At 34.5% G+C, this 9297-nt stretch overlaps 2 protein-coding genes across 2 annotated transcripts; both read right to left on the bottom strand.

Moving 5' to 3' along the window:
- Positions 1-24: 24 nt before the first annotated feature.
- On the bottom strand, positions 25-5899 carry LOC105780161 (uncharacterized). The gene is made up of 10 exons (XM_012604327.2): positions 5223-5899; positions 3663-3760; positions 3517-3562; positions 3247-3329; positions 3096-3160; positions 2129-2190; positions 1362-1421; positions 1110-1142; positions 424-489; positions 25-328 (listed from the first exon to the last, which is right to left on the bottom strand). The coding sequence occupies exons 1-10, from the start codon at positions 5673-5675 to the stop codon at positions 284-286; spliced, it is 1011 nt and encodes a 336-aa protein (XP_012459781.1). The 5' UTR covers positions 5676-5899; the 3' UTR covers positions 25-283.
- An 861-nt stretch (positions 5900-6760) lies between these two features.
- Positions 6761-8862, bottom strand: LOC105780075 (uncharacterized). Its single transcript, XM_012604182.2, has 2 exons — positions 8617-8862; positions 6761-7644 (listed from the first exon to the last, which is right to left on the bottom strand). Exons 1-2 carry the CDS (start codon positions 8730-8732, stop codon positions 7044-7046), a joined length of 717 nt encoding a protein of 238 aa, XP_012459636.1. The 5' UTR covers positions 8733-8862; the 3' UTR covers positions 6761-7043.
- Positions 8863-9297: the final 435 nt, after the last annotated feature.

Here is a 9297-nt window from a genome sequence, read left to right as displayed (position 1 = left end):
AGTTCTCAACTCAATGCCCACATATGCAAAGGTTGAACCAAAAACCGATTCAACTGCTAATATATAACTGAAAATATCCAATTGAACTAAACATCAAATCATAATTCGGAAATTCAGAGCAAAATTAACTTATCATTTACTCTTTTCTTTCCTTTTTTTCTTTTTCTTTACTAGCTTTTTTTACTTGCATTTTTAGTGAAAATGAGCGGAGGGGAAGTACTAAGGGTTGGGGTAGTAAGTTAAAATTCAGGGGCTACTTCCAAATAAACACCGAGAAAGCCGATCATCTTTCACCCAACAATGATTCAAGAAGAGCAGCTTCTTCTTCCTGCCCCAAAGGAAAAAGGAATGGCAGAAAATCAATAATTAGGTCATTTCAGCAGTAGATTGAGAGTAAGGTAATTAATTAGTAGGGTTGCATACCACTAAGGCATTAAACTCAGTTTCCTCATCAATGGCACTCATGATAGCAGGGTCTTCCAGGAGTTCCTGTTACCACAAGATACACACTACTTTGAACCGTACCATAAATATAAATTTGTGCTCACAAAAACTAGTTAAAAAAGGCCAAAATGAGGGAAACAGTACAAGATAGCAACACCAATGCAGCATTTACTCCTTTCAACTGAGGAAACTCTTCCAATGCACGTAATATATATATACACACAGAAAGAGAAATCAGTCTTAATGAATTCGACATTTGATACCCCTTTGGGTGATTTCTGCCAAGCAAAATGCTCTCTTGCCTTGGCTCTCAATATGCTTCATAAAGCCCTCAAAATCACAATTTTTGTTTCACGCAACCTCTTTAAAGTATCATATCCAAATTGATGTGGATAGATGGGAACTTAGTGAATTTAATCACACTAGCAGATTATTTAAGTTAGTGGATGAAGGCCTCTAAATGAGAATCAGCGTGTATATGCACATTAACATGCAAGTGAACACCAAGAGCAAGAGTGGTACATTGCAATAGGATATTTTTTTATAACAGAGCATGAATATATATGACAAATTATTGTCCTGTTATAATCTAGAGGAACATAAGACAAAGTAGTCAAAGTACAAGCTTCAATAATATCTATTGCAGAATGTAAAATCTTACTTACATCATCAGCAATTTGCAGAATTCCATTCTGATCCTGCAGAAACCAAAACCAGCTTCATCAGCTTTCCAATTCATAACCTTCATAGTGATTCTTTCTCATTTTTAATTTCCCTGTTAGTAGTTCTCGAGCTATTGCTTGTAGACACAAATTTAAATACAGACTTTAAACACGAGCATACAATTCAATAAATTTTGGAACTCCAACCGCATTCAAGTCCGAAAAAGTAGTTCTTTCGAGGATACATATAGTTACCTTGAAAGCAACAAATAGTAGTGGATCAGATGGTGTATAAATCATGTAATGGGCACCATCCTGCATTGAAAATCAGGATTTGGTAAGAAATGTCAAATTAAATAATAATAAATAATAATGATGACAACCATGTTATTTACCTCTTTTCAAGAGCCTGCATGGTCACAAGCTAAAACCTCTTTTATAGTATATGTGTAGCAAAAACTCTCTCAGTGCAAAATTACTAAAGAATCTTTATTGGATCATTTATTGGATCATTTATGGTCACAAATCTTTAATTTCATCAAATTACATCACCATACTTCCATTATTAACAAATTAGATCATTTATGCTAATTTCATTTAAATAATTTTAATATAAAAGCTAACTCAAAATGCATATGCAATTTATTTTCTTAATGAAGTCAACTAACTCTGAGATTTCATGCCGAGCTACATAAGCAAGCTGAGCCAATTTTTTTCATTAGAATTACGTAACATAAATAGCATTAGTGACCTAATTGATTAATAACAGAAGTTCAGTGATGTAATTTGATAAAACTAAAAGGTTTGCGACATGCATGATAATTGATGCTAGATTTGGGGACTCGGAATGTAAATTAAATTAGCCCATTCTATCTACAATTTCACATGTTATCTAAGCACCAAAAAACTTAAATGATAAAAACAGCTACAGAGGGGGCATTTTATATCGAGACTTTAGTACTGAGAATAGAGTATAGAGTCTTGAATTTTGAGAATGAGTTTTGAAAATCAAGAGTTCTTACCAGATGGAAGCATGTAATCTCTATGCCTTCAGTTGGCAACCCATCTATATCTTGACCGTCATCTGCAAAATTTAAGAACCAGGCGTAAACATATTATCTGAGACAACAGAACACTGAATAAGTACAGAAAAGACAGTAGAAAAAAAGTGATAGCTTGGACTTTAGAGACCCTAAGCCTTTCTCGATATTTCAATCCTATTATCAACAGAATACCTAATAAGTATTGAAATATGAAATCTAAAAAGTGCAACACAACTTTACAGACCACCCTAATTCTAACTGCTTCATCATATTTCAATTGTAACACCACAATAATTTCTCACCCCATTCAACCAAGCAACCCTCCACATTAGCACTTAGAATCCAAAAAGGGTCATGCTGTTATGTTATCTTAATTTAAGGTAGATTGAAAAATAATCGGCAAGGATAGCATCTCTCAATATTTGGAAGCTTCACTAAAAGAAGGATTCTTCCCCCAATTTTCTGCAATTCAGAGGAAAAAAGGAAGGGCAGAACTGAGTGCCTGAAAGGTTTCCAAACAAGTAATAGAATACCTAACCTCTAATGCTCTTTGCCTCGTCCTTCACCCTTAAGGATCCAAGGAGTAATCTAATTCAAACCTGGTTTTCTTTCTTATATATGTTTTTTTTTTCTTTTTAAATATATGATTAAATAGGGAAAACTGCGACTTCATAATTCAATGGTCCTTTTGGAAGTATATGATTCAGCAACTATAGTTCTTGGCACAGTCATGATTAGGTTTTCTACAATTCCAAAACCTAAAAACATACTTATCACACTTCAGACTGCTGGAAAATCTGCATAGACAGATTTCTTCAGTTCAGCCAACATTAAAACTTCAGAGAAGTTGGCATGACTTCAATTTTGGAGAATGTCCAGTTAACCCTATGCTAGAAAATCGTGAAGACCCAAAAGCAAAAGCATAAAGCTAAAAGAGGAAAGATGCCTGAGCGGAAATCGAATATGTCATCTTCAGAGTAGCAGAATCCTCCTCGAGCTGTATAACAGAATCTGATGCAACATGAAGAAATTGGAATATAAATATATATTATCAAGAAATCAAGGAAAAACAAGCTACACTGATTTTATGAACATACCCACTGTGGACCAGATGCATATGTACTTTGGCAAGAGCATATTCAGCTGTAGGAAGAATAGCTTCAACTTCTTCATCACTGACCTGAAACAAAGAAGCATGAGTATTGGGTTCCAAGGTTGTACACCCTGAGGAAGAGGGAAAGATTAGCGAATGGCTATTAAGAAAGTTACTCCAAACTATATCTTTTACTGGCAAAATTCCACAGTTCAATAACAAGCCTAAAATGATTGAAGGCACGAATAAAACCAATTTGGCAGAGGACACATACAGCTGACCATCCATCGATATTTGTGCTCTTTAATATCTGAACAGGCCTGCAGAAACCAATCTCTTATCAGAAAGATAGAGCCAGCAATAGTCAATGTCATATTTTCTGATGAATTAGATAGCCACAATTAGAGTAACAAGACATACATGTCAACTGGGCAGAGCAGCATACATTCATCACCCCGCGAACTTTTGAATACCCTCCTTATGACACACTCTAATGGGTTGTTGTTGACAGAATCAACCTGTCCATAATTTTTTTTAGAACTTTGTTAAATCTAAAGATTAAAAAAGAGAGAACTTACCCTTTTTTACTAAATAAAGAAATGGCAAGTAAATCACTCATTTAGAACAAGTTCTGAAATATGTATATAATCATAACAAGCATTAACTATTTGATGAACATGAAGAGCATTAGAACAAAATTGTCAAAGTATCACTTCAACCTTTCTTTCATTTATACTGTGAAGGATTCATTTGCATATTCTAATCCCAAGATAGATATAACTCTCTTTAATTAATGGTAGTTTTAGATACGGATTATTAAGCTGTCAAAATAAGTAATCTTCAGATTTCCCTCTGGTTTCTTCCTATTTTCTATTTTCTCTCTCTTTCCCCTGCCTGTTCTACGTTAGAAACACCATTATAACCATAGTTTGGTTAGGGCATTGATTTAGCCAAGTTGGTGGCATTGCCAACACTGACATGTGTTGCAATCTGACCAAATCTCAAGCTAATTTCTATGTTGAGTCATATCAACAAGGATACTCAGTCTGAAGTATATTTGGCTTTTACTAAGCTAGTCCTTACTTTTATCACTTGAAGCTATGTCTCTTTCTTTTCAGCTTATAAGCCAAACTCAAACAAGGTACTAGGCTGGTCTTGACTCAAATAGTTTGCAGCACTAACCACACATAACCAAGCTCATCAATCATCAATAAGTAACTTCAAAACCCCAAGGTAGCTTCTCCAGTACTCAGAAAAGCTTCTTATGTCAAAACTAGTGAATCATTTTACCCAGTGCTAGAAGCATCTGCATGATAATAGAGTCTAACAACACTATCTGTCATTGACACCAATATTTACAGACCTGTTGAAATAGCTATGATTCATTTACCCCAAATATCATTTATTCATGTTTATATGTACAAAAGAAGAGCCTTATCTAAATACTTAGAGCAGACAGCCTTGTACTAAATAGATACTTATAACATAATTAGTTAATCTATATGAACCTGAAGTTATGCATCTGCTCCATTAAATATTTTTGCAATGCGAATATGAAAGAATCATTCAAAACTATTATAATGTTATCTTTGCCACATGAATTTGAAGATTCAGGTTTCGATCTCATTTGCTATATAAATAGGGAGAAATATGTATATATTGTATACAAATAAGTTGAGATTCAATATGAAATTTATATTTACAAACTCATAAATATTATACGAATTTCAAATTTACTACTAAATAGCATCCAACAAATGAATGGATTTGAAAGATAATCATTTATATTATATTTATGTGTGTTCTACTTCTATCAACAACTTACAATATTTTTGAAATCCAAGTTACCTTACCTAAAAGTATATTATTTTATGTTTTTTGAGTTTTCACTTTCAGAAACAAGCAAGTTGCAAAATCAACAACCAAACCTCAGCTAAGATAAATAAAACTACAAAGGAGAGCTTAGAAAACAAAGCTTACGATGGTGGCAATTCTCTTGTTTGAGGCCATGAGAACCCTGCCAGTGTCGTCAACCACAAACCCAGCTGGCGGTTTGGGCAGCGGATGAGAATAATATGCTAAAGAACGCGTAGTCGTACTAGTAGAAGAAGAAGAAGATGACCCTTCATCAAAATCATCATTTTCTTCCACAATCTCAACATCCCTCAAACTCATCTCCTTCAAATTACCATCATCGTTGCCACTTTTCCCTTTCCTCCTCTTCTTATTCCCAGCTGCCGACGACGATCTTTTCTTGACAGGTCCACCCGTCTGGGGTTTAGCAGCAAAGCAGATAGGGAATAGCGTAGAGGCAGAGCTGTTGGTGGGGTTTCGGCAGGGAACCCATATTGGAAACGAAGGGAGTGGGTTTTTATGGTGGAAACAAGGGGAAGCGAAAGAAGGTGTTGAAGTGAAGGAAATGGAGGACGCCATTTATTGGTAAGGTTATGGATTTTCTAGCTTTTTGTTTAATTTTGAGGATTGCAATACTCTTAACTGTAAATTTACAGTGAAAGAAGAAGATTGTGCAGATTCTAGTGCTTGTAGCAAAGGCACTGCAGCAGCGATGGTAGGCAGCAATGGATAAATTTGGGACTCGCCTTCTGCATTTTTGTATATCATTATCAACAGAAGCAGATATTTTGAAAGTTGGATTTGGACCGGTTGCACATGAGCGGCTCATATCAAGTTGCTTGGTTGCAACCCAACCTTTTAAAATCGGACCGATGATGAAATTGGTCAAACTATAACTGGTATCTAACTCAATTGAATAGAATATTAAAAATTAAAAAATAAAGAATATTGGTCCAAGCAGATTACAGATCAACACATCAACCCTTTATTCTAAATAGGTACTCCAGTCGATTTAGTTCAGTTTTGAACTTGACCCATATTAGGCCAATACTGCTTATGGGTCTAAATGAGATTGATGTTCATAAGTTATTCGAGTTCAACTTGAAATTTTTTAACTTGATTCAGTAATTATCGAATCAATCTTGAACTTGAATTACCGGTCAAGCTTAATCCAAGCATAATAATATTCAACTCAAATGACTTGTAGGTCTTATCAAACTTTTCATTTTTAATATAAATTTTAAATATTTTTATATTATTAAATTACATTATTAATGATAATATATATTATTAACTCTAATCTTAATTATCAAAACCCTAATCTTAATTATCAAGTCAAGCTTGAGCTCGAACTTGAATACCTACAAGCTTAATCGAGCTTGAGTACAAAAATTAAAAAACGAATTTAATTGAGCTCAAACTCAAATAATTTGATTATATCTCGAGCTCAAACTTGTCAATATTTCGACTCAAATCGACCATATTATTTTTTAATCATTTTTAATAATAAATAAAGTATAATCAATGCATAAAATAATAATTCACCTTTAAAGTTTTTTTACTCACAAAATACTAATCTATGCATTTATTTAAAACATATGAGATGTATTTACCTATAATATGAAACTTTGGATCTTTTAAACAGATTCAGCAAGACCAAAATGTTAAACAAAAGACAAGGGCATACCAAATCTTTAGTAAATTGTTATAGACTGTGTTTGGCGTAACTGCTTAAGCGCATCTGCTGTCAAATTGCTAGCCACTAACAACTAAAAAAATGGCAATGTCTGGGTTCAAATCAAAACACACAAAAAACCAAAACTTAGCGTAAATAATCTAATCATAAAGCACTACTCCGATTGTTAGCGTTGCATTAACTGATTCACCATCTTGTAACAAATTTTGGTTCAAGCAATGCTCATGGATTCCACTCTAGCGTTGTCCTCACTAGGTATCGTCATCTTCCTGAGTGTCATCTTCACTGAGATGCTTAAGAACAACTCTTGGTTTCTTAGGTTCTGACACGCCTTCTGGTTTATTGTCATCACCTTTCCTTTTTACACTCTCCTCCTCTTGCCCGTCATGCTCAGCCGCAGTAGCTTCATCATTGGAGTTTTCCGGTTTATCCAACGGTGGCCTTGAAGAATCAGGTTGTTCAACCTTCCTTTTACCACCCGCATTTACTTCCTCAGGGGCCTGTTCACGTTCTTTCAGTAATGACCGAATTTCTTCACTGACTGCAAGATCAAGTGGGGTTTTCCCAGCTTTTGTTTTGGCATCAAGACTTGCACCTTTCTTTAATAAGACTTTGATTACTTCTAGATGGGACCCTTGAACAGCATAGTGAAGTGGAGTCAATCCCTTGCGATTAGTGGCTCTCACTGAAACTCCTGATGAAAGCAGAGTTCGGACAACCTCTAGATGTCCTTTCTGCGCCGCAAAATGAATCGCACCCATGTCATCCATGGCAGCAGCACCGACATCAGCCTTTTGCTTGCAAAGATAACTCACTACCTGTGCTTGCCCAGCCCATGCTGCTAAATGTAGTCTATATCACAAGGTTACCGACATCAAGGAAACAAATTGAAAACTAGAAGGCTATCATGCATGGTGAAAACAGCAGGATCCAGTCACTAACGATGTTACTGAGAATAAATATATACAATACAAATCATTCAAAAAGTGCAGAATGAACATAGTTTGAGCATGGTACAATTCTGAACCGAGGACCTCTTTCTTAGTAGAGAGCTAATTAGGCTATGCATCATTCACAACAATTGCAACATCTCAAGCAACAAGTATATTTTGTTCTAATTTTAACAGTTCATACAGTTACACCGGATCAATCCCCCATGGCCTAACATTGTAGTCACTAGAAACAATAACCAACACCTGGGAGGCAGCTCTCAGAATACAATCATGTCAGTGAAATTTGCTGAGGTAATCCACTAATCACTACGAAAATGATATATATATATATATATATATATATACACACACATAAACACTAGCACAAGCAAGGGTTCAGCAACATTTTCCAGCATGGGGATTCAACCAAAAGAACCCAGAATCTGAATTGAACTGGTGTTGCTAATTTGAGCAACGCTATTTCATTAATTTTCATTTGTGACTAATCCAAATAAAAAAACCTAAGAACATTTATTTCATGTGACTACTAGCCCTAGTCCAAACACTTGGACAATGTATTCAATGTTTGTTTTATGATTAGGCACTCATTCAAGCAAAGGCTAAATTTGCAGCCATCAAACCAGTAACTACTGCCCAAGAGAACATCAAAAATCAAACCTCAAGAGCAGATAACATTCAGTTTAGATAATGGAATAACGGAATCATGTGTGGGTAAGTGATATTGCAAATAATACCAAATTGAATACAAAATACAGCTAAAATTATCAGCAAAGATTCCAAAAAGAAGAAAATATAAAAATAAAATCAACGAAGGAAGGAAGGATTGGATAAGGATTAAGGATAGAGACGAATAGAATAGAGAATAGGATACGGAGTTCTGGAGTGCTTATCTCGGGAATTAACGGCCAAAGGGTTAGACGCCAGAATTGATTGAAGTTTTGAAAGGTCACCGGACCTCGCCGCTGCGTGTATATCTCCGCCGCTCATTCTTTTCTTTTCTTTTTTAATTCAATCGATCCTCCACTGCTTTCCCCCTTTCCTCCAAACAGTACCAATTGACGCACCCTGTTCCTCTTTCTCTTCCCCTTTCATTTTAGGGTACTATTTAGTAAGCCGAGTTTACTAGAGTTCGATCACTCATTTAAAAACTTAAATTTCTTATTAATGGCTCTATTTCACCATAATAATCGATTTAAAGATATAAATAAATTTAAAAGAATCAGTATTCTAATATAACAATCAAGTTAAAAGAAAAATAATATTCTAGCATAATAATCGATTCAAAAAAAAAGTAGTATTCTAAGATAATAATTGATTTAAATATATAAATAATCGATTCAAAAGAAAAGATTCTAACATAACAATCGATTTAAACATATAAACAATTGATTCAAAAGAAGAAGAAGTTGTATTCCACCATAACAATCGATTCAAAAGATGTAGAATTTCAACATGATTTATAAGTATTTTGTTGGTTCATAAAATAAACATCAAATTAATCAAAGATACCAAGAAAAAACCTATATTGATAAAAATCATTTTATGAATTCAT

The sequence above is a fragment of the Gossypium raimondii genome, chromosome 4 (genome assembly GCF_025698545.1).
Source record: "Gossypium raimondii isolate GPD5lz chromosome 4, ASM2569854v1, whole genome shotgun sequence".
Classification (NCBI taxonomy): Eukaryota; Viridiplantae; Streptophyta; class Magnoliopsida; order Malvales; family Malvaceae; genus Gossypium; species Gossypium raimondii.
The sequence above is the reverse complement of the archived record's forward strand: the minus strand, read 5'-3'. Positions and strand labels throughout refer to the sequence as shown.

Excerpts from the sequence above, each read along its gene's own strand:
- LOC105780161 (XM_012604327.2), bottom strand. The coding sequence starts at position 5,675 with ATGGCGTCCTCCATTTCCTTCACTTCAACACCTTCTTTCGCTTCCCCT. Across the intron at positions 1,422-2,128 it reads AGATTACATGCTTCCATCTG|GATGGTGCCCATTACATGAT; the intron begins GTAAGAACTCTT and ends TTTTCAATGCAG. Across the intron at positions 1,143-1,361 it reads TACTATTTGTTGCTTTCAAG|GATCAGAATGGAATTCTGCA; the intron begins GTAACTATATGT and ends TGGTTTCTGCAG.
- LOC105780075 (XM_012604182.2), bottom strand. The coding sequence starts at position 8,732 with ATGAGCGGCGGAGATATACACGCAGCGGCGAGGTCCGGTGACCTTTCA. Across the intron at positions 7,645-8,616 it reads GATAAGCACTCCAGAACTCC|ACTACATTTAGCAGCATGGG; the intron begins GTATCCTATTCT and ends CTTGTGATATAG.